This window comes from Oncorhynchus gorbuscha, linkage group LG24 (genome assembly GCF_021184085.1).
Source record: "Oncorhynchus gorbuscha isolate QuinsamMale2020 ecotype Even-year linkage group LG24, OgorEven_v1.0, whole genome shotgun sequence".
Classification (NCBI taxonomy): domain Eukaryota; kingdom Metazoa; phylum Chordata; class Actinopteri; order Salmoniformes; family Salmonidae; genus Oncorhynchus; species Oncorhynchus gorbuscha.
In genome coordinates, this window is record NC_060196.1 from 53,605,246 (window position 1) to 53,631,899 (window position 26,654).

At 40.2% G+C, this 26,654-nt stretch overlaps 1 protein-coding gene across 2 annotated transcripts in view; it reads left to right on the forward strand.

The window, feature by feature from the left end:
• The first annotated feature begins 2,464 nt into the window (after positions 1-2,464).
• Positions 2,465-26,654, forward strand: part of LOC124012094 (zinc transporter ZIP4-like) — an 82,506-nt gene continuing 58,316 nt past the window's right edge. Inside the window, exons 1-3 of one of the 2 annotated variants that reach the window (XM_046325496.1) lie at positions 2,465-2,812; positions 4,212-4,508; positions 4,713-4,902. In XM_046325496.1, coding sequence (XP_046181452.1) covers positions 2,603-2,812; positions 4,212-4,508; positions 4,713-4,902 — 697 coding nt within the window. In that variant the 5' untranslated portion in view covers positions 2,465-2,602. Of the gene's footprint in view, positions 2,813-4,211; positions 4,509-4,709; positions 4,903-26,654 lie in introns of both variants that reach the window. The other variant, XM_046325495.1, reaches the window with a different exon arrangement.

Below are 26,654 nucleotides of genomic sequence, written 5' to 3' on the forward strand. Positions count from 1 at the left end.
CTGGCAACCTTGTTGTATGGAAGAGGGTTATCTGTGAAACAATACATTAGAAATAGGAAATTATAACTTTGTCTATGGGAATTGTCGTGGCAAAATGTGAATTAATGTGTATTATAATGATGTCATTTTTTAAGATGTTATAAAAAAACATTTTATCAGATGACTGTGTTCTTTGATAATGTCACGCTATAATTTTAAGGTGGACAGGTCACAGATTCACTATATAGTATCTTGCTGATACAGGTCAGCGGTGATCCTCTAGACCAGGGGTGGGTAATTCCAGTCCTCATGGGCCTGATTGGTGTCAGTTTTGTCCCAGCTAACACACCTGACTCCAATAATCACCCATGATATTCAGTTTAGATTGCAATGTGAATAATCAGCTGTGTTTGCTAGGGATGGAGAAAAGGTGTGACACCAATCAGGCCCCAGAGGACTGGAGTTGCCCACCCCTGCGTAGGGGGTTGGCCCACGTGGGGGGAAATGTTGACAAGACAATGGCGCAGCACACTTTCCAGAAAACGGTCTCTTTCAAAATAGGGATTTTGTGGCTCTTTGGGTTAGAACAGTAATTCTGCTCATAGATTATGAATGTATGAACTACACATTGACACACCCAGCACAAAGCAGGAGGTTTAAAATACATTTTAAAAATACTAAGTAGTTTCCAAAGAACCGGAGCATGTCTTTTTAAGTTGATTTAAACTTACAATACAGACATTTTGTAACTCTATTGTTTTTGTTACAATAACATACCATACTCCATATTTTCAAGCTGTTGCTACAGAAGTATATTTACAAATGTAATCTTTTTTTGGTGCAATTAGCACATTTCTTTGTTTCTCCCAACTACAAAAAAAAACTACAACTTCAGATCCAATTGCATAACAGAGAATTCATTAGGGAGCAATGCTCTCATCTCAATAAGCTCTCTCACTGCAGAATTGGACACTTCTCCACATTTTATACAAATGTTAAATTTAGTAGTTGCTCCAAAAGTTTTTTTTTTTTTTTTACATTTAAAGGGGAACTCCACTCAAACTATCTTTTGGAATTGTTTTCATTAGTCCACTTGATAGAGTTCCAAGATAACTTGACTGCTGACAAATTGCACCAAATGTTTTTGGTGCAATTTGTTGCATTTTTAAAGTTACAATAGAGAAAAGCGACAACATTTAAATAAAAAGTCATTAGTTCCAAAAAATGGCACTATTTTCATAGGAAGGCAAAAAGCCAGTGCTCCAGCACCCTTAGGACCCTATCTGTGCATGTGCCTGATGTTCAGAGTATAAGAGCAGTGAGAGAGACTACTGCCTCCTGGGAGATTTTGTTCCAGGTATTGTATGTCTGATTAAACTGTGTTGGCCTAGATAACAAGATATGTTTGGCTGTTTCTTTTTACAGGCTTAAGGAAGAGGTTTAGATGGACTTTTTCAACAGCTGGGCGAGAGGATGACCTTTATCATAAACTTACCCAGTTCTCTTTGACCTGTATGAGCAAGCTACTGTTTCTCTTGAAAACAACATGGTGCATCTCAAGAGATTTCATCCTGCAAAATGTATTTAAAAAAAAACATTGCTTTAAATGATTTCCACCTTTTGGGTGTTCATACTTACACCTAAAGACCCTTCAAACAGCCTCATGTTTGACCTCATTTCTCACTGACCATTTACACAAGGATGTGTTTGGTAGTTCTGCCAGACCAGCCTCACCTGGGCCAGTCACTGATGTGGTGTAGAGCGAAGTCATCGGTGCCTGAATCATTGTGAATAGGGCCAGGAGTTTCTCTTAGCCATGGTCAGGAAAAAGTATTGGCCCTAAATATGAAACCCAATCATCCAGTCACACGGTCAGTGTATATGTTGAGTGATGTCCATGGAAAGTATGTTTAGTCCACAGAATGATTATACATGGAGAATGGGGCCTCTGAATTAATTCATCAGTCAACGTCCTCGACTATGTTGGCTGTTTCAAAAAATATATCAATCAATTAATGTATCAGTATAAATTTTTTACAAAACGGTTCTGTAGAAATGTCTATTTATTTTTACGCTGTCGGTAATGGTTTGTGTTTATTAATTTTCCCAATACACAAACTTTTAGTAAATGGGAATGTTAGCTAATAGATCAGCTTTCTTCACCACTGGAGAGATAGCAGGCAGAAAAAGCATTCCCATAAAGGGTCATCAGGGTATTGGTCACCATTGAGGATGTAAGTGAATCACTTTGCAGTTGGCACAAATATTTTGCCTGTATTCTTAGCAACATTTCTTATTGACATAACTCTTGCCATTATGTCAGCTGATGCTGAGTGTACATTAAAGACAGGTGATTTTGGACCTGTACCCCATATTCAGGTGAACTGCAATGGTTTCCTATTTATGGACTGGTAGCGAAGCGCAACTCGCCTCTGGACCAATCAAAGGCGAGCTAACAGGTCAAGGAAATCTGTAACTTAGCTGATTATAGATAGCTGTTTGGTGAACTTAAAACCGTGTGTGGACTGCATATGCGCCACTCGGAATCATCTCTTTCTATAAACTCACTGTTTTTGCACTTTTATTAAAATTTTTTAAAGAGGATTTATATTTTAATATAACAATGGAAACTATATATATGTATTTTCCCGTTATTCTCCTATGTCTGAGTTTGAACCTATTCAGCTATGCGTGGGGTTCACCTGTGGATGTATATGGGAAAGTGGTGGAGCTCGTGTCGCCAGGAGAGGAATACCTAGATGAAATGTCAGTTCGCTCCTTTTTCAAACTGATGGAGAAGCGTGTGCAGTGCCCTGGTGTGTCGTGTGAAAAGGTAACTTTTTTCTTACACTCGCTTCAACTTGGTTTTAGGAAAGGTCGAGGTCCAATTTGCACCTGTTACTGTGCCGTGCGCTACACACAATGGAATACAGCGCTGTACATTTGTCATCGTGCTTTTTCAGACCTAGCTTGTTAAGCCTAAATCTGTATTATAATTTTTATTGACCAGTCTCGAACCAAGTCTTTATTTTAATTGTATTGATACATATATCGTGAGCACTGAGCAATAATAATAATGATATGATAATGATAACAGTAATGATTCTGGCTATTATTATGTAGGTATTATATAGAGAGAATACACGACGTCAGCATTGCAGATAGTTTTGTAGCAGATTTGTGTAACTATGTATTAAAATCATTAAGTTCTACCAATGATGTAAAACACCCTGATCAATATTTAACTAATTCCATGTCTTAGGGTATTATCATAGATTATAGCAATGGCTTTGACTTAAATGGCTTATGTGTAAAACGAATGAATATTTATATATATCGTGATTGTATTACCCTTTTACTGTGCAGCCTGTTTAAACGTCTAAATGATTGGGCATTCTGCTTTATGTCATTTAATACATTCAATGTAAAACAATAATAATAAATGACTGTCCATCTTGCCATTGCACCACAAGTACTCCAATAAGTGTTCATTTTGGTTTAATTTGACTACAGTAGAAAAACATGTACACATCCATTTTTTTGAATACATTTTTTCTGTTGTTCAGACATTGAAGGCCTTGGACTTTACCGTGGCAGGTGTAATCTGCCCTTGTGACCACGTAGAGGAAGTGTTCTGTCACATGCTATGTGAGAGATGTGTTATAGATTGGCCAAACATGTTTGGGACTATCACTAATGATCAGTCCTTAAACAGCATGTTCTGCTAATGCAACAATGGCTTGAGATCTTACTCATACGTGGCCATGATGCTGGAGAATCAGGAAGAAATCTCTGCACACTTCCAGTGAGATGCACATTTATTTGAATAGATACGGAGCTTTCGGTCAGTCGACCTTCATCGAGCTCAGCCTCTTTTTAAAAGAAATGTGCATCTGACAAGACTTTTTCTTCTGTTTCTCCAGTTGAGCATTTAGCCTCCAGCACCACTAATCAGTTCTGGACTTCTGGTAGACTCTACAGAAGAATCTGTTGGATAATAGGCCAAGTCACTGTATGTCCTGACTCAAAAAACCCGAGAATAGCTGTTAAAGATCAGAACATTTCATTTTTATGTCTCACATTCACCCAACCTAAACTCCTTTAGCTTTGTGGTCATAACTACTGACTTTACAAGACCCTACGTTGGTTTTCTCTCATAAATTAGGCATATATTTATACTGGGTAGATAAATAATCTACATGAAACACTGAAGCCACCCTGCTTCTTTCTAGTGCCTCTCTGTGCAGTCAGTAGACCAGCTGGTGGGTAACTTCACCAGCGCTGGTGGTCTCCTTCACAAGGAGGGTTTCTTCAGAGTAGCGGCAGGATGCTGTCTGTACCTCAGCTCTCCCTCAGAGGCCTGCTCTGCCGTGAGGGCAGGGAGGTGGGGGGACAAGACGGACAACTCCATCCATGAGATCACAGGCTATGACCATGGGGATGGACACGGAGACATTGAGAGCAGTGGGATAGAGACACTGCTCCATAACTTGAAGAAGCACTACAAGCCCGATCAGCAGTACGACCAGGTTGGTGCTGCTGTGTTAATAAGAATGGCAACACATTTTATATACTGTACCTTCTAAGGTTGTGCAATAGAAACCAAATGAACTACTGTTAGCAACAGTAACCCATTTTCTAACAAACTCATTTGAGTAGATTTGTTCCAACAAAATCTTTATATTCTATTCAACGGTGTATGTCTGTCCCTCGTTATGGTGGTCATTTAGCAGTGTCATACTGGTCAAGACATCCTGGAGGAGATGAATGATGGTGTCCCACACAACATGGATGTGATGTTTGGATACATAGTTTACCATGCTTTGCAAGGTGACTGCATGACTGCCAGAGCACTGCCTGACGAGGACTACTTTCTGGATTTCATATTCAACTCCTTCGGTTCTGACAACATTACCATACATGGTACAGTAAGAAACAACTATTCCTATTGGTACGAAATGTCCGTGCTGTAATATTGCCTCATGACAAACTACTATCGCTATTTAGTATGAATCATTTTCCTCGCACTGTTTAGTTTTATTACGCTGTAATGTCATGCTCCTGGCTGGACTGCAACATCAACCCACTCATTAATCCATATTGTGCAATACATAGTTCATCATTCATTTACCATGATGCTATTAATCTTATCCTCAAACCCTATGCTATAACCCCATGAAGCCTGGATAATGAGTTTATATTGCTGTTCCCCAATGGCCTAATATACTCTACCAGCATATTACTGTTCCTCAATGGCCTGCTGATATACTCTACCAGAATATTACTGTTCCTAAATGGTCTGCTAATATACTCTACCAGCATATTACTGTTCCTCAATGGCCTGCTAATATACTCTACCAGAATATTACTGTTCCTAAATGGTCTGCTAATATACTCTACCAGAATATTACTGTTCCTCAATGGCCTAATATGCTCTACCAGCATATTACTGTTCCTCAATGGCCTAATATACTCTACCAGCATATTACTGTTCCTCAATGGCCTAATATACTCTACCAGCATATTACTGTTCCTAAATGGTTTGCTAATATACTCTACCAGTATATTACTGTTCCTCAATGGCCTAATATACCCTACCAGAATATTACTGTTCCTCAATGGCCTAATATACCCTACCAGAATATTACTGTTCCTCAATGGTCTGTTAATATACTCTACCAGAATATTACTGTTCCTCAATGGTCTGCTAATATACTCTACCAGCATATTACTGTTCCTCAATGGCCTGCTAATATACTCTACCAGCATATTACTGTTCCTCAATGGCCTGCTAATATACTCTACCAGCATATTACTGTTCCTCAATGGCCTAATATATTCTACCAGTATATTACTGTTCCTCAATGGCCTGCTAATATACTCTACCAGCATATTACTGTTCCTCAATGTTCTGCTAATATACTCTACCAGAATATTACTGTTCCTCAATGGCCTAATATATTCTACCAGTATATTACTGTTCCTCAATGGCCTTCTAATATACTCTACCAGCATGTTACTGTTCCTCAATGGTCTGCTAATATACTCTACCAGCATATTACTGTTCCTGAATGTTCTGCTAATATACTCTACCAGCATATTACTGTTCCTCAATGGTCTGCTAATATATTCTACCAGCATATTATTGTTCCTAAATGGTCTGCTAATATACTCTACCAGAATATTACTGTTCCTCAATGGCTGTAATATATTCTACCAGCATATTACTGTTCCTCAATGGCCTAATATATTCTACCAGCATATTACTGTTCCTCAATGGCCTAATATATTCTACCAGCATATTACTGTTCCTCAATGGCCTAATATATTCTACCAGCATATTACTGTTCCTCAATGGCCTAATATATTCTACCAGCATATTACTGTTCCTAAATGGTCTGCTAATATACTCTACCAGCATATTACTGTTCCTAAATGGTCTGCTAATATACTACCAGCATATTACTGTTCCTAAATGGTCTGCTAATATACTCTACCAGCATATTACTGTTCCTCAATGGCCTAATATACTCTACCAGCATATTACTGTTCCTAAATGGTCTGCTAATATACTCTACCAGCATATTACTGTTCCTAAATGGCGTAATATATTCTACCAGCATATTACTGTTCCTCAATGGCCTTCTAATATACTCTACCAGCATGTTACTGTTCCTCAATGGTCTGCTAATATACTCTACCAGCATATTACTGTTCCTCAATGGTCTGCTAATATATTCTACCAGCATATTATTGTTCCTAAATGGTCTGCTAATATACTCTACCAGAATATTTCTGTTCCTCAATGGCCTAATATACTCTACCAGCATATTACTGTTCCTCAATGGCCTGCTAATATACTCTACCAGCATATTACTGTTCCTCAATGGTCTGTTAATATACTGTACCAGAATATTACTGTTCCTCAATGGTCTGCTAATATACTCTACCAGCATATTACTGTTCCTCAATGGCCTGCTAATATACTCTACCAGCATATTACTGTTCCTCAATGGCCTGCTAATATACTCTACCAGCATATTACTGTTCCTCAATGGCCTAATATATTCTACCAGTATATTACTGTTCCTCAATGGCCTGCTAATATACTCTACCAGCATATTACTGTTCCTCAATGTTCTGCTAATATACTCTACCAGAATATTACTGTTCCTCAATGGCCTAATATATTCTACCAGTATATTACTGTTCCTCAATGGCCTTCTAATATACTCTACCAGCATGTTACTGTTCCTCAATGGTCTGCTAATATACTCTACCAGCATATTACTGTTCCTCAATGTTCTGCTAATATACTCTACCAGCATATTACTGTTCCTCAATGGTCTGCTAATATATTCTACCAGCATATTATTGTTCCTAAATGGTCTGCTAATATACTCTACCAGAATATTACTGTTCCTAAATGGTCTGCTAATATACTCTACCAGCATATTACTGTTCCTCAATGGTCTGTTAATATACTCTACCAGTATATTACTGTTCCTCAATGGCCTAATATATTCTACCAGCATATTACTGTTCCTCAATGGCCTAATATATTCGACCAGCATATTACTGTTCCTCAATGGCCTAATATATTCTACCAGCATGTTACTGTTCCTCAATGGCCTAATATATTCTACCAGCATATTACTGTTCCTAAATGGTCTGCTAATATACTCTACCAGCATATTACTGTTCCTAAATGGTCTGCTAATATACTCTACCAGCATATTACTGTTCCTAAATGGTCTGCTAATATACTCTACCAGCATATTACTGTTCCTCAATGGCCTAATATACTCTACCAGCATATTACTGTTCCTAAATGGTCTGCTAATATACTCTACCAGCATATTACTGTTCCTAAATGGCCTAATATATTCTACCAGCATATTACTGTTCCTCAATGGCCTTCTAATATACTCTACCAGCATGTTACTGTTCCTCAATGGTCTGCTAATATACTCTACCAGCATATTACTGTTCCTCAATGGTCTGCTAATATATTCTACCAGCATATTATTGTTCCTAAATGGTCTGCTAATATACTCTACCAGAATATTACTGTTCCTCAATGGCCTAATATACTCTACCAGCATATTACTGTTCCTCAATGGCCTGCTAATATACTCTACCAGCATATTACTGTTCCTAAATGGTCTGCTAATATACTCTACCAGCATATTACTGTTCCTCAATGGTCTGCTAATATACTCTACCAGTATATTACTGTTCCTCAATGGCCTAATATATTCTACCAGCATATTACTGTTCCTCAATGGCCTAATATATTCTACCAGCATATTACTGTTCCTCAATGGCCTAATATATTCTACCAGCATATTACTGTTCCTCAATGGCCTAATATATTCTACCAGCATATTACCGTTCCTAAATGGTCCGCTAATATACTCTACCAGCATATTACTGTTCCTAAATGGTCTGCTAATATACTGTACCAGCATATTACTGTTCCTCAATGGCCTAATATACTCTACCTGTTATGCAGGTGAATGAGGACCCAAAAGCGACTTGGCGAAAACAGTCTTTAATCCAGTAAAGTAACTTTACAATCAAAAGGCATAATTCTACTCGTAATGACGAGAACAGACTGGAGACTTGATCAAGAACTGCAGGTTGCCTCGGGAAGGCACTTGAACGTAGCAGACTCAGACACCTGCTCACCACGCAGCATCTGAGGGAAACACGACACGACAGGGCGATACATAGACACAGCACGGTGAACAATAGACAAGGATCCGACAGGGCAGGAACGGAAAACAAGGAGAGAAATAGGGACTCTAATCAGGGAAAAGGATCGGGAACAGGTGTGGGAAGACTAAATGATTGATTAGGGGAATAGGAACAGCTGGGAGCAGGAACGGAACGATAGAGAGAAGAGAGAGAAGAAGGGAGAGAGAAAAAGGGGAACGAACCTAAAAAGACCAGCAGGGGGAAATGAACAGAGGGAAAAGCAAAATGACAAGACAATCTAAGACAAAACATGACAGTACCCCCCACTCACCGAGCGCCTCCTGGCGCACTCGAGGAGGAATCCTGGCGGCAACGGAGGAAATCATCAATAAGTGAACGGTCCAGCACGTCCCGAGACGGAACCCAACTCCTCTCCTCAGGACCGTAACCCTCCCAATCCACTAAGTATTGGTGACCCCGTCCCCGAGAACGCATGTCCATGATCCTACGTACCTTGTAAATAGGTGCGCTCTCGACAAGGACGGGAGGGGGGAGGGAAGACGAACGGGGGTGCGAAGAAAGGGCTTGACACAGGAGACATGGAAGACAGGATGGACGCGACGAAGATGTCGCGGAAGAAGCAGTCGCACAGCGACAGGATTGACGACCTGGGAGACACGGAACGGACCAATGAACCGCGGAGTCAACTTACGAGAAGCTGTCGTAAGAGGAAGGTTGCGAGTGGAAAGCCACACTCTCTGGCCGCAACAATACCTTGGACTCTTAATCCTGCGTTTATTGGCGGCTCTCACAGTCTGTGCCCTGTAACGGCAAAGTGCAGACCTCACCCTCCTCCAGGTGCGCTCACAACGTTGGACAAACGCTTGAGCGGAGGGAACGCTGGACTCGGCAAGCTGGGATGAGAACAGAGGAGGCTGGTAACCCAGACTACTCTGAAACGGAGATAACCCGGTAGCAGACGAAGGAAGCGAGTTGTGAGCGTATTCTGCCCAGGGGAGCTGTTCTGCCCAAGACGCAGGGTTTCTGAAAGAAAGGCTGCGTAGTATGCGACCAATCGTCTGATTGGCCCTCTCTGCTTGACCGTTAGACTGGGGATGAAACCCGGAAGAGAGACTGACGGACGCACCAATCAAACGACAGAACTCCCTCCAAAACTGTGACGTGAATTGCGGGCCTCTGTCTGAAACGGCGTCTAACGGGAGGCCATGAATTCTGAACACATTCTCGATGATGATTTGTGCCGTCTCCTTAGCGGAAGGAAGTTTAGCGAGGGGAATGAAATGTGCCGCCTTAGAGAACCTATCGACAACCGTAAGAATCACAGTCTTCCCCGCAGACAAAGGCAGACCGGTAATGAAGTCTAGGGCGATGTGAGACCATGGTCGAGAAGGAATGGGGAGCGGTCTGAGACGACCGGCAGGAGGAGAGTTACCCGACTTAGTCTGCGCGCAGTCCGAACAAGCAGCCACGAAACGGCGCGTGTCACGCTCCTGAGTCGGCCACCAAAAGCGCTGGCGAATAGACGCAAGAGTGCCTCGAACACCGGGATGACCAGCTAACTTGGCAGAGTGAGCCCACTGAAGAACAGCCAGACGAGTGGAAACAGGAACGAAAAGGAGGTTACTAGGACAAGCGCGCGGCGACGCAGTGTGCGTGAGTGCTTGCTTAACCTGTCTTTCAATTCCCCAGACTGTCAACCCGACAACACGCCCATAAGGAAGAATCCCCTCGGGATCAGTAGAAGCCACAGAAGAACTAAACAGACGGGATAAGGCATCAGGCTTGGTGTTTTTGCTACCCGGACGGTAAGAAATCACAAACTCGAAACGAGCGAAAAACAACGCCCAACGAGCTTGACGGGCATTAAGTCGTTTGGCAGAACGGATGTACTCAAGGTTCTTATGGTCTGTCCAAACGACAAAAGGAACGGTCGCCCCCTCCAACCACTGTCGCCATTCGCCTAGGGCTAAGCGGATGGCGAGCAGTTCGCGGTTACCCACATCATAGTTGCGCTCAGATGGCGACAGGCGATGAGAAAAATAAGCGCAAGGATGAACCTTATCGTCAGACTGGAAGCGCTGGGATAGAATGGCTCCCACGCCTACCTCTGAAGCGTCAACCTCGACAATGAATTGTCTAGTGACGTCAGGAGTAACGAGGATAGGAGCGGACGTAAAACGTTCTTTTAGAAGATCAAAAGCTCCCTGGGCGGAACCGGACCACTTAAAACACGTCTTGACAGAAGTAAGAGCTGTGAGAGGGGCAGCAACTTGACCGAAATTACGAATGAAACGCCGATAGAAATTAGCGAAACCTAAAAAGCGCTGCAACTCGACACGTGACCTTGGAACGGGCCAATCACTGACAGCTTGGACCTTAGCAGAATCCATCTGAATGCCTTCAGCGGAAATAACGGAACCGAGAAAAGTAACGGAGGAGACATGAAAAGAGCACTTCTCAGCCTTCACGTAGAGACAATTCTCTAAAAGGCGCTGTAGAACACGTCGAACGTGCTGAACATGAATCTCGAGTGACGGTGAAAAAATCAGGATATCGTCAAGATAGACAAAAACAAAGATGTTCAGCATGTCTCTCAGAACATCATTAACTAATGCCTGAAAAACAGCTGGCGCATTGGCGAGACCAAACGGCAGAACCCGGTACTCAAAATGCCCTAACGGAGTGTTAAACGCCGTTTTCCACTCGTCCCCCTCTCTGATGCGCACGAGATGGTAAGCGTTACGAAGGTCCAACTTAGTAAAGCACCTGGCTCCCTGCAGAATCTCGAAGGCTGATGACATAAGGGGAAGCGGATAACGATTCTTAACCGTTATGTCATTCAGCCCTCGATAATCCACGCAGGGGCGCAGAGTACCGTCCTTCTTCTTAACAAAAAGAACCCCGCCCCGGCCGGAGAGGAAGAAGGCACTATGGTACCGGCGTCAAGAGACACAGATAAATAATCCTCGAGAGCCTTACGTTCGGGAGCCGACAGAGAGTATAGTCTACCCCGAGGAGGAGTGGTCCCTGGAAGGAGATCAATACTACAATCATACGACCGGTGAGGAGGAAGGGAGTTGGCTCGGGACCGACTGAAGACCGTGCGCAGATCATGATATTCCTCCGGCACTCCTGTCAAATCGCCAGGTTCCTCCTGAGAAGTGGGGACAGAAGAAATGGGAGGGATGGCAGACATTAAACACTTCACATGACAAGAAATGTTCCAGGATAGGATAGAATTACTAGACCAATTAATAGAAGGATTATGACATACTAGCCAGGGATGACCCAAAACAACAGGTGTAAAAGGTGAACGAAAAATCAAAAAAGAAATAGTCTCACTGTGGTTACCAGATACTGTGAGAGTTAAAGGTAGTGTCTCAAATCTGATACTGGGAAGATGACTACCATCTAAGGCAAACATGGGCGTAGGCTTGTCTAACTGTCTGAAAGGAATGTCATGTTTCCGAGCCCATGCTTCGTCCATGAAACAACCCTCAGCCCCAGAGTCAATCAAGGCACTGCATGTAGCACCCGAACCGGTCCAGCGTAGATGGACCGACATAGTAGTACAGGATCTAGATGAAGAGACCTGAGTAGTAGCGCTCACCAGTAGCCCTCCGCTTACTGATGAGCTCTGGCCTTTACTGGACATGAATTGACAAAATGTCCATCAAATCCGCAATAGAGGCACAGGCGGTTGGTGATCCTCCGTTCCCTCTCCTTGGTCGAGATGCGAATACCTCCCAGCTGCATGGGCTCAGTCTCTGAGCCAGAGGAGGGAGATGGTTGCGATGCGGAGCAGGGAAACACCGTTGACGCGAGCTCTCTTCCACGATCTTGGTGACGAAGATCTACCCGTCGTTCTATGCGGATGGCGAGAGCAATCAAAGAGTCCACACTGGAAGGAACCTCCCGAGAGAGAATCTCATCTTTGACCACTGCGTGGAGTCCCTCCAGAAAACGAGCGAGCAGCGCCGGCTCGTTCCAGTCACTAGAGGCAGCAAGAGTGCGAAACTCTATAGAGTAATCCGTTATGGATCGATCACCTTGGCATAGGGAAGCCAGGGCCCTAGAAGCCTCCCTACCAAAAACTGAACGGTCAAAAACCCGAATCATCTCCTCTTTAAAGTTCTGGTAATTGTTTGAACAATCAGCCCTTGCCTCCCAGATAGCTGTGCCCCACTCTCGAGCCCGGCCAGTAAGGAGTGAAATGACGTAAGCAACCCGAGCTCTCTCGCTAGAGTATGTGTTGGGTTGGAGAGAGAACACAATATCACACTGGGTGAGAAAGGAGCGGCACTCCGTGGGCTGCCCGGAGTAGCAAGGTGGGTTATTAACCCTAGGTTCCGGAGGCACGGCAGGCCAGGAAGTAACAGGTGGCACGAGACGAAGACTCTGGAACTGTCCAGAGAGGTCGGAAACCTGAGCGGCCAGGTTCTCCACGGCATGGCGAGCAGCAGACAATTCCTGCTCGTGTCTGCCGAGCATGGCTCCTTGGATCTCGACGGCAGTGTTACGAGCATCTGTAGTCGCTGGGTCCATTCTTTGGTCGGATCCTTCTGTTATGCAGGTGAATGAGGACCCAAAAGCGACTTGGCGAAAACAGAGTCTTTAATCCAGTAAAGTAACTTTACAATCAAAAGGCATAATTCTACTCGTAATGACGAGAACAGACTGGAGACTTGATCAAGAACTGCAGGTTGCCTCGGAAGGCACTTGAACGTAGCAGACTCAGACACCTGCTCACCACGCAGCATCTGAGGGAAACACGACACGACAGGGCGATACATAGACACAGCACGGTGAACAATAGACAAGGATCCGACAGGGCAGGAACGGAAAACAAGGAGAGAAATAGGGACTCTAATCAGGGAAAAGGATCGGGAACAGGTGTGGGAAGACTAAATGATTGATTAGGGGAATAGGAACAGCTGGGAGCAGGAACGTAACGATAGAGAGAAGAGAGAGAAGAAGGGAGAGAGAAAAAGGGGAACAAACCTAAAAAGACCAGCAGGGGGAAAATGAACAGAGGGAAAAGCAAAATGACAAGACAATCTAAGACAAAACAGGATACTACCAGCATATTACTGTTCCTAAATGGTCTGCTAATATACTCTACCAGCATATTACTGTTCCTAAATGGTCTGCTAATATACTCTACCAGCATATTACTGTTCCTAAATGGTCTGATAATATACTCTACCAGCATATTACTGTTCCTCAATGGTCTGCTAATATACTCTACCAGCATATTACTGTTCCTAAATGGTCTGCTAATATACTCTACCAGCATATTACTGTTCCCCAATGGCCTAATATACTCTACCAGCATATTACTGTTCCTAAATGGTTTGCAAATATACTCTACCAGTATATTACTGTTCCTAAATGGCCTAATATATTCTACCAGCATATTACTGTTCCTCAATGGCCTAATATACTCTACCAGAATATTACTGTTCCTCAATGGCCTGCTAATACACTCTACCAGCATATTACTGTTCCTCAATGACCTAATATACTCTACCAGCATATTACTGTCCCTCAATGGTCTGCTAACATACTCTATCAGCATATTACTGTTCCTCAATGGCCTAATATACTCTACCAGCATATTACTGTTCCTCAATGGCCTGCTAATACACTCTACCAGAATATTACTGTTCCTCAATGACCTAATATACTCTACCAGCATATTACTGTTCCTCAATGGCCTGCTAATACACTCTACCAGAATATTACTGTTCCTCAATGACCTAATATACTCTACCAGCATATTACTGTTCCTCAATGGCCTAATATATTCTACCAGTATATTACTGTTCCTCAATGGCCTGCTAATACACTCTACCAGCATATTACTGTTCCTCAATGGCCTAATATACTCTACCAGCATATTACTGTCCCTCAATGGTCTGCTAACATACTCTATCAGCATATTACTGTTCCTCAATGGCCTAATATACTCTACCAGCATATTACTGTTCCTCAATGGCCTGCTAATATACTCTACCAGCATATTACTGTTCCTCAATGGTCTGCTAATATATTCTACCAGCATATTACTGTTCCTAAATGGTCTGCTAATATACTCTACCAGAATATTACTGTTCCTCAATGGCCTAATATACTCTACCAGCATATTACTGTTCCTCAATGGCCTGCTAATATATTCTACCAGCATATTACTGTTCCTTAATGGTCTGCTAATATACTCTACCAGCATATTACTGTTCCTCAATGGCCTAATATATTCTACCAGTATATTCCTGTTCCTCAATGGCCTGCTAATATACTCTACCAGCATATTACTGTTCCTCAATGGTCTGCTAATATACTCTACCAGCATATTACTGTTCCTCAATGGCCTAATATATTCTACCAGCATATTACTGTTCCTCAATGGCCTAATATATTCTACCAGCATATTACTGTTCCTCAATGGCCTAATATATTCTACCAGCATATTACTGTTCCTCAATGGCCTAATATATTCTACCAGCATATTACTGTTCCTCAATGGCCTAATATATTCTACCAGCATATTACTGTTCCTCAATGGCCTAATATACTCTACCAGCATATTAATGTTCCTAAATGGTTTGCTAATATACTCTACCAGCATATTACTGTTCCTAAATGGCCTAATATATTCTACCAGCATATTACTGTTCCTAAATGGCCTTCTAATATACTCTACCAGCATATTACTGTTCCTCAATGGCCTGCTAATACACTCTACCAGCATATTACTGTTCCTAAATGGTCTGCTAATATACTCTACCAGAATATTACTGTTCCTAAATGGCCTGCTAATATATTCTACCAGCATATTACTGTTCCTAAATGGTCTGCTAATATACTCTATCAGCATATTACTGTTCCTCAATGGCCTAATATACTCTACCAGCATATTACTGTTCCTCAATGGCCTGCTAATATACTCTACCAGCATATTACTGTTCCTCAATGGTCTGCTAATATATTCTACCAGCATATTACTGTTCCTAAATGGTCTGCTAATATACTCTACCAGAATATTACTGTTCCTCAATGGCCTAATATACTCTACCAGCATATTACTGTTCCTCAATGGCCTGCTAATATATTCTACCAGCATATTACTGTTCCTTAATGGTCTGCTAATATACTCTACCAGCATATTACTGTTCCTCAATGGCCTAATATATTCTACCAGTATATTCCTGTTCCTCAATGGCCTGCTAATATACTCTACCAGCATATTACTGTTCCTCAATGGTCTGCTAATATACTCTACCAGCATATTACTGTTCCTCAATGGCCTAATATATTCTACCAGCATATTACTGTTCCTCAATGGCCTAATATATTCTACCAGCATATTACTGTTCCTCAATGGCCTAATATATTCTACCAGCATATTACTGTTCCTCAATGGCCTAATATATTCTACCAGCATATTACTGTTCCTCAATGGCCTAATATATTCTACCAGCATATTACTGTTCCTCAATGGCCTAATATACTCTACCAGCATATTACTGTTCCTAAATGGTTTGCTAATATACTCTACCAGCATATTACTGTTCCTAAATGGCCTAATATATTCTACCAGCATATTACTGTTCCTAAATGGCCTTCTAATATACTCTACCAGCATATTACTGTTCCTCAATGGCCTGCTAATACACTCTACCAGCATATTACTGTTCCTAAATGGTCTGCTAATATACTCTACCAGAATATTACTGTTCCTAAATGGCCTGCTAATATATTCTACCAGCATATTACTGTTCCTAAATGGTCTGCTAATATACTCTATCAGCATATTACTGTTCCTCAATGGCCTAATATACTCTACCAGCATATTACTGTCCCTCAATGGTCTGCTAACATACTCTATCAGCATATTACTGTTCCTCAATGGCCTAATATACTCTACCAGAATATTACTGTTCCTCAATGGCCTGCTAATACACTCTACCAGCATATTACTGTTCCTCAATGACCTAATATACTCTACCAGCATATTACTGTCCCTCAATGGTCTGCTAACATACTCTATCAGCATATTACTGTTCCTCAATGGCCTAATATACTCTACCAGCATATTACTGTTCCTCAATGGCCTGCTAATACACTCTACCAGAATATTACTGTTCCTCAATGACCTAATATACTCTACCAGCATATTACTGTTCCTCAATGGCCTGCTAATACACTCTACCAGAATATTACTGTTCCTCAGACCTAATATACTCTACCAGCATATTACTGTTCCTCAATGGCCTAATATATTCTACCAGTATATTACTGTTCCTCAATGGCCTGCTAATACACTCTACCAGCATATTACTGTTCCTCAATGGCCTAATATACTCTACCAGCATATTACTGTCCCTCAATGGTCTGCTAACATACTCTATCAGCATATTACTGTTCCTCAATGGCCTAATATACTCTACCAGCATATTACTGTTCCTCAATGGCCTGCTAATATACTCTACCAGCATATTACTGTTCCTCAATGGTCTGCTAATATATTCTACCAGCATATTACTGTTCCTAAATGGTCTGCTAATATACTCTACCAGAATATTACTGTTCCTCAATGGCCTAATATACTCTACCAGCATATTACTGTTCCTCAATGGCCTGCTAATATATTCTATCAGCATATTACTGTTCCTTAATGGTCTGCTAATATACTCTACCAGCATATTACTGTTCCTCAATGGCCTAATATATTCTACCAGTATATTCCTGTTCCTCAATGGCCTGCTAATATACTCTACCAGCATATTACTGTTCCTCAATGGTCTGCTAATATACTCTACCAGCATATTACTGTTCCTCAATGGCCTAATATATTCTACCAGCATATTACTGTTCCTCAATGGCCTAATATATTCTACCAGCATATTACTGTTCCTCAATGGCCTAATATATTCTACCAGCATATTACTGTTCCTCAATGGCCTAATATATTCTACCAGCATATTACTGTTCCTCAATGGCCTAATATATTCTACCAGCATATTACTGTTCCTCAATGGCCTAATATACTCTACCAGCATATTACTGTTCCTAAATGGTTTGCTAATATACTCTACCAGCATATTACTGTTCCTAAATGGCCTAATATATTCTACCAGCATATTACTGTTCCTAAATGGTCTGCTAATATACTCTATCAGCATATTACTGTTCCTCAATGGCCTAATATACTCTACCAGCATATTACTGTTCCTCAATGGCCTGCTAATACACTCTACCAGAATATTACTGTTCCTCAATGACCTAATATACTCTACCAGCATATTACTGTTCCTCAATGGCCTGCTAATACACTCTACCAGAATATTACTGTTCCTCAATGACCTAATATACTCTACCAGCATATTACTGTTCCTCAATGGCCTAATATATTCTACCAGTATATTACTGTTCCTCAATGGCCTGCTAATACACTCTACCAGCATATTACTGTTCCTCAATGGCCTAATATACTCTACCAGCATATTACTGTCCCTCAATGGTCTGCTAACATACTCTATCAGCATATTACTGTTCCTCAATGGCCTAATATACTCTACCAGCATATTACTGTTCCTCAATGGCCTGCTAATATACTCTACCAGCATATTACTGTTCCTCAATGGTCTGCTAATATATTCTACCAGCATATTACTGTTCCTAAATGGTCTGCTAATATACTCTACCAGAATATTACTGTTCCTCAATGGCCTAATATACTCTACCAGCATATTACTGTTCCTCAATGGCCTGCTAATATATTCTATCAGCATATTACTGTTCCTTAATGGTCTGCTAATATACTCTACCAGCATATTACTGTTCCTCAATGGCCTAATATATTCTACCAGTATATTCCTGTTCCTCAATGGCCTGCTAATATACTCTACCAGCATATTACTGTTCCTCAATGGTCTGCTAATATACTCTACCAGCATATTACTGTTCCTCAATGGCCTAATATATTCTACCAGCATATTACTGTTCCTCAATGGCCTAATATATTCTACCAGCATATTACTGTTCCTCAATGGCCTAATATATTCTACCAGCATATTACTGTTCCTCAATGGCCTAATATATTCTACCAGCATATTACTGTTCCTCAATGGCCTAATATATTCTACCAGCATATTACTGTTCCTCAATGGCCTAATATACTCTACCAGCATATTACTGTTCCTAAATGGTTTGCTAATATACTCTACCAGCATATTACTGTTCCTAAATGGCCTAATATATTCTACCAGCATATTACTGTTCCTAAATGGTCTGCTAATATACTCTATCAGCATATTACTGTTCCTCAATGGCCTAATATACTCTACCAGCATATTACTGTCCCTCAATGGTCTGCTAACATACTCTATCAGCATATTACTGTTCCTCAATGGCCTAATATACTCTACCAGAATATTACTGTTCCTCAATGGCCTGCTAATACACTCTACCAGCATATTACTGTTCCTCAATGACCTAATATACTCTACCAGCATATTACTGTCCCTCAATGGTCTGCTAACATACTCTATCAGCATATTACTGTTCCTCAATGGCCTAATATACTCTACCAGCATATTACTGTTCCTCAATGGCCTGCTAATACACTCTACCAGAATATTACTGTTCCTCAATGACCTAATATACTCTACCAGCATATTACTGTTCCTCAATGGCCTGCTAATACACTCTACCAGAATATTACTGTTCCTCAATGACCTAATATACTCTACCAGCATATTACTGTTCCTCAATGGCCTAATATATTCTACCAGTATATTACTGTTCCTCAATGGCCTGCTAATACACTCTACCAGCATATTACTGTTCCTCAATGGCCTAATATACTCTACCAGCATATTACTGTCCCTCAATGGTCTGCTAACATACTCTATCAGCATATTACTGTTCCTCAATGGCCTAATATACTCTACCAGCATATTACTGTTCCTCAATGGCCTGCTAATATACTCTACCAGCATATTACTGTTCCTCAATGGTCTGCTAATATATTCTACCAGCATATTACTGTTCCTAAATGGTCTGCTAATATACTCTACCAGAATATTACTGTTCCTCAATGGCCTAATATACTCTACCAGCATATTACTGTTCCTCAATGGCCTGCTAATATATTCTACCAGCATATTACTGTTCCTTAATGGTCTGCTAATATACTCTACCAGCATATTACTGTTCCTCAATGGCCTAATATATTCTACCAGTATATTCCTGTTCCTCAATGGCCTGCTAATATACTCTACCAGCATATTACTGTTCCTCAATGGTCTGCTAATATACTCTACCAGCATATTACTGTTCCTCAATGGCCTAATATATTCTACCAGCATATTACTGTTCCTCAATGGCCTAATATATTCTACCAGCATATTACTGTTCCTCAATGGCCTAATATATTCTACCAGCATATTACTGTTCCTCAATGGCCTAATATATTCTACCAGCATATTACTGTTCCTCAATGGCCTAATATATTCTACCAGCATATTACTGTTCCTCAATGGCCTAATATACTCTACCAGCATATTACTGTTCCTAAATGGTTTGCTAATATACTCTACCAGCATATTACTGTTCCTAAATGGCCTAATATATTCTACCAGCATATTACTGTTCCTAAATGGCCTTCTAATATACTCTACCAGCATATTACTGTTCCTCAATGGCCTGCTAATACACTCTACCAGCATATTACTGTTCCTAAATGGTCTGCTAATATACTCTACCAGAATATTACTGTTCCTAAATGGCCTGCTAATATATTCTACCAGCATATTACTGTTCCTAAATGGTCTGCTAATATACTCTATCAGCATATTACTGTTCCTCAATGGCCTAATATACTCTACCAGCATATTACTGTCCCTCAATGGTCTGCTAACATACTCTATCAGCATATTACTGTTCCTCAATGGCCTAATATACTCTACCAGCATATTACTGTTCCTCAATGGCCTGCTAATATACTCTACCAGCATATTACTGTTCCTCAATGGTCTGCTAATATATTCTACCAGCATATTACTGTTCCTAAATGGTCTGCTAATATACTCTACCAGAATATCACTGTTCCTCAATGGCCTAATATACTCTACCAGCATATTACTGTTCCTCAATGGCCTGCTAATATATTCTACCAGCATATTACTGTTCCTAAATGGTCTGCTAATATACTCTACCAGCATATTACTGTTCCTCAATGGCCTAATATATTCTACCAGTATATTCCTGTTCCTCAATGGCCTGCTAATATACTCTACCAGCATATTACTGTTCCTCAATGGTCTGCTAATATACTCTACCAGCATATTACTGTTCCTCAATGGCCTAATATATTCTACCAGCATATTACTGTTCCTAAATGGTTTGCTAATATATTCTACCAGCATATTACTGTTCCTAAATGGCCTTCTAATATACTCTACCAGCATATTACTGTTCCTCAATGGCCTGCTAATACACTCTACCAGCATATTACTGTTCCTAAATGGTCTGCTAATATACTCTACCAGAATATTACTGTTCCTAAATGGCCTGCTAATATATTCTACCAGCATATTACTGTTCCTAAATGGCCTTCTAATATACTCTACCAGCATATTACTGTTCCTCAATGGCCTGCTAATACACTCTACCAGCATATTACTGTTCCTAAATGGTCTGCTAATATACTCTACCAGAATATTACTGTTCCTAAATGGCCTGCTAATATATTCTACCAGCATATTACTGTTCCTAAATGGTCTGCTAATATACTCTATCAGCATATTACTGTTCCTCAATGGCCTAATATACTCTACCAGCATATTACTGTTCCTCAATGGCCTGCTAATATACTCTACGAGCACATTACTGTTCCTAAATGGCCTGCTAATATACTCTACCAGCATATTACTGTTCCTCAATGGCCTAATATATTCTACCAGTATATTACTGTTCCTCAATGGCCTGCTAATATACTCTACCAGCATATTACTGTTCCTCAATGGCCTGCTAATATAATCTACCAGCACATTACTGTTCCTCAATGGCCTAATATATTCTACCAGTATATTACTGTTCCTCAATGGCCTGCTAATATATTCTACCAGTATATTACTGTTCCTCAATGGCCTGCTAATATATTCTACCAGCATATTACTGTTCCTAAATGGTCTGCTAATATACTCTACCAGCATATTACTGTTCCTCAATGGCCTAATATATTCTACCAGTATATTACTGTTCCTCAATGGCCTGCTAATATACTCTACCAGCATATTACTGTTCCTCAATGGTCTGCTAATATACTCTACCAGCATATTACTGTTCCTCAATGGTCTGCTAATATACTCTACCAGCATATTACTGTTCCTCAATGGCCTAATATATTCTACCAGCATATTACTGTTCCTCAATGGCCTAATATATTCTACCAGCATATTACTGTTCCTCAATGGCCTGCTAATACACTCTACCAGCATATTACTGTTCCTCAATGACCTAATATACTCTACCAGCATATTACTGTCCCTCAATGGTCTGCTAATATACTCTACCAGTATATTACTGTTCCTAAATGGCCTAATATATTCTACCAGCATATTGCTGTTCCTCAATGGTCTGCTAATATACTCTACCAGCATATTACTGTTCCTAAATGGCCTAATATATTCTACCAGCATATTACTGTTCCTAAATGGCCTGCTAATATACTGTACCAGCATATTACTGTTCCTAAATGGTCTGCTAATATACTCTACCAGAATATTACTGTTCCTAAATGGTCTGCTAATATATTCTACCAGCATATTACTGTTCCTAAATGGTCTGCTAATATACTCTACCAGCATATTACTGTTCCTCAATGGTCTGCTAATATACTCTACCAGCATATTACTGTTCCTAAATGGTCTGCTAATATACTCTACCAGCATATTACTGTTCCTCAATGGCCTAATATACTCTACCAGCATATTACTGTTCCTAAATGGTTTGCTAATATACTCTACCAGTATATTACTGTTCCTAAATGGCCTAATATATTCTACCAGCATATTACTGTTCCTCAATGGCCTAATATACTCTAGAATATTACTGTTCCTCAATGGCCTGCTAATATACTCTACCAGCATATTACTGTTCCTCAATGGTCTGCTAACATACTCTATCAGCATATTACTGTTCCTCAATGGCCTAATATACTCTACCAGCATATTACTGTTCCTCAATGGCCTAATATATTCTACCAGTATATTACTGTTCCTCAATGGCCTGCTAATACACTCTACCAGCATATTACTGTTCCTCAATGGCCTAATATACTCTACCAGCATATTACTGTCCCTCAATGGTCTGCTAACATACTCTATCAGCATATTACTGTTCCTCAATGGCCTAATATACTCTACCAGCATATTACTGTTCCTCAATGGCCTGCTAATATACTCTACCAGCATATTACTGTTCCTCAATGGTCTGCTAATATATTCTACCAGCATATTACTGTTCCTAAATGGTCTGCTAATATACTCTACCAGAATATTACTGTTCCTCAATGGCCTAATATACTCTACCAGCATATTACTGTTCCTCAATGGCCTGCTAATATATTCTACCAGCATATTACTGTTCCTTAATGGTCTGCTAATATACTCTACCAGCATATTACTGTTCCTCAATGGCCTAATATATTCTACCAGTATATTCCTGTTCCTCAATGGCCTGCTAATATACTCTACCAGCATATTACTGTTCCTCAATGGTCTGCTAATATACTCTACCAGCATATTACTGTTCCTCAATGGCCTAATATATTCTACCAGCATATTACTGTTCCTCAATGGCCTAATATATTCTACCAGCATATTACTGTTCCTCAATGGCCTAATATATTCTACCAGCATATTACTGTTCCTCAATGGCCTAATATATTCTACCAGCATATTACTGTTCCTCAATGGCCTAATATATTCTACCAGCATATTACTGTTCCTCAATGGCCTAATATACTCTACCAGCATATTACTGTTCCTAAATGGTTTGCTAATATACTCTACCAGCATATTACTGTTCCTAAATGGCCTAATATATTCTACCAGCATATTACTGTTCCTAAATGGCCTTCTAATATACTCTACCAGCATATTACTGTTCCTCAATGGCCTGCTAATATACTCTACCAGCATATTACTGTTCCTAAATGGCTGCAAATGGTCTGCTAATATACTCTACCAGAATATTACTGTTCCTAAATGGCCTGCTAATATATTCTACCAGCATATTACTGTTCCTAAATGGTCTGCTAATATACTCTATCAGCATATTACTGTTCCTCAATGGCCTAATATACTCTACCAGCATATTACTGTCCCTCAATGGTCTGCTAACATACTCTATCAGCATATTACTGTTCCTCAATGGCCTAATATACTCTACCAGCATATTACTGTTCCTCAATGGCCTGCTAATATACTCTACCAGCATATTACTGTTCCTCAATGGTCTGCTAATATATTCTACCAGCATATTACTGTTCCTAAATGGTCTGCTAATATACTCTACCAGAATATCACTGTTCCTCAATGGCCTAATATACTCTACCAGCATATTACTGTTCCTCAATGGCCTGCTAATATATTCTACCAGCATATTACTGTTCCTAAATGGTCTGCTAATATACTCTACCAGCATATTACTGTTCCTCAATGGCCTAATATATTCTACCAGTATATTCCTGTTCCTCAATGGCCTGCTAATATACTCTACCAGCATATTACTGTTCCTCAATGGTCTGCTAATATACTCTACCAGCATATTACTGTTCCTCAATGGCCTAATATATTCTACCAGCATATTACTGTTCCTAAATGGTTTGCTAATATATTCTACCAGCATATTACTGTTCCTAAATGGCCTTCTAATATACTCTACCAGCATATTACTGTTCCTCAATGGCCTGCTAATACACTCTACCAGCATATTACTGTTCCTAAATGGTCTGCTAATATACTCTACCAGAATATTACTGTTCCTAAATGGCCTGCTAATATATTCTACCAGCATATTACTGTTCCTAAATGGCCTTCTAATATACTCTACCAGCATATTACTGTTCCTCAATGGCCTGCTAATACACTCTACCAGCATATTACTGTTCCTAAATGGTCTGCTAATATACTCTACCAGAATATTACTGTTCCTAAATGGCCTGCTAATATATTCTACCAGCATATTACTGTTCCTAAATGGTCTGCTAATATACTCTATCAGCATATTACTGTTCCTCAATGGCCTAATATACTCTACCAGCATATTACTGTTCCTCAATGGCCTGCTAATATACTCTACCAGCACATTACTGTTCCTAAATGGCCTGCTAATATACTCTACCAGCATATTACTGTTCCTCAATGGCCTAATATATTCTACCAGTATATTACTGTTCCTCAATGGCCTGCTAATATACTCTACCAGCATATTACTGTTCCTCAATGGCCTGCTAATATAATCTACCAGCACATTACTGTTCCTCAATGGCCTAATATATTCTACCAGTATATTACTGTTCCTCAATGGCCTGCTAATATATTCTACCAGTATATTACTGTTCCTCAATGGCCTGCTAATATATTCTACCAGCATATTACTGTTCCTAAATGGTCTGCTAATATACTCTACCAGCATATTACTGTTCCTCAATGGCCTAATATATTCTACCAGTATATTACTGTTCCTCAATGGCCTGCTAATATACTCTACCAGCATATTACTGTTCCTCAATGGTCTGCTAATATACTCTACCAGCATATTACTGTTCCTCAATGGTCTGCTAATATACTCTACCAGCATATTACTGTTCCTCAATGGCCTAATATATTCTACCAGCATATTACTGTTCCTCAATGGCCTAATATATTCTACCAGCATATTACTGTTCCTCAATGGCCTGCTAATATACTCTACCAGCATATTACTGTTCCTCAATGACCTAATATACTCTACCAGCATATTACTGTCCCTCAATGGTCTGCTAATATACTCTACCAGTATATTACTGTTCCTAAATGACCTAATATACTCTACCAGCATATTACTGTCCCTCAATGGTCTGCTAATATACTCTACCAGCATATTACTGTTCCTCAATGGCCTAATATATTCTACCAGCATATTACTGTTCCTCAATGGCTAATATATTCTACCAGCATATTACTGTTCCTCAATGGCCTAATATATTCTACCAGCATATTACTGTTCCTCAATGGCCTAATATACTCTACCAGCATATTACTGTTCCTAAATGGTTTGCTAATATACTCTACCAGCATATTACTGTTCCTAAATGGCCTAATATATTCTACCAGCATATTACTGTTCCTAAATGGCCTTCTAATATACTCTACCAGCATATTACTGTTCCTCAATGGCCTGCTAATACACTCTACCAGCATATTACTGTTCCTAAATGGTCTGCTAATATACTCTACCAGAATATTACTGTTCCTAAATGGCCTGCTAATATATTCTACCAGCATATTACTGTTCCTAAATGGTCTGCTAATATACTCTATCAGCATATTACTGTTCCTCAATGGCCTAATATACTCTACCAGCATATTACTGTCCCTCAATGGTCTGCTAACATACTCTATCAGCATATTACTGTTCCTCAATGGCCTAATATACTCTACCAGCATATTACTGTTCCTCAATGGCCTGCTAATATACTCTACCAGCATATTACTGTTCCTCAATGGTCTGCTAATATATTCTACCAGCATATTACTGTTCCTAAATGGTCTGCTAATATACTCTACCAGAATATCACTGTTCCTCAATGGCCTAATATACTCTACCAGCATATTACTGTTCCTCAATGGCCTGCTAATATATTCTACCAGCATATTACTGTTCCTAAATGGTCTGCTAAT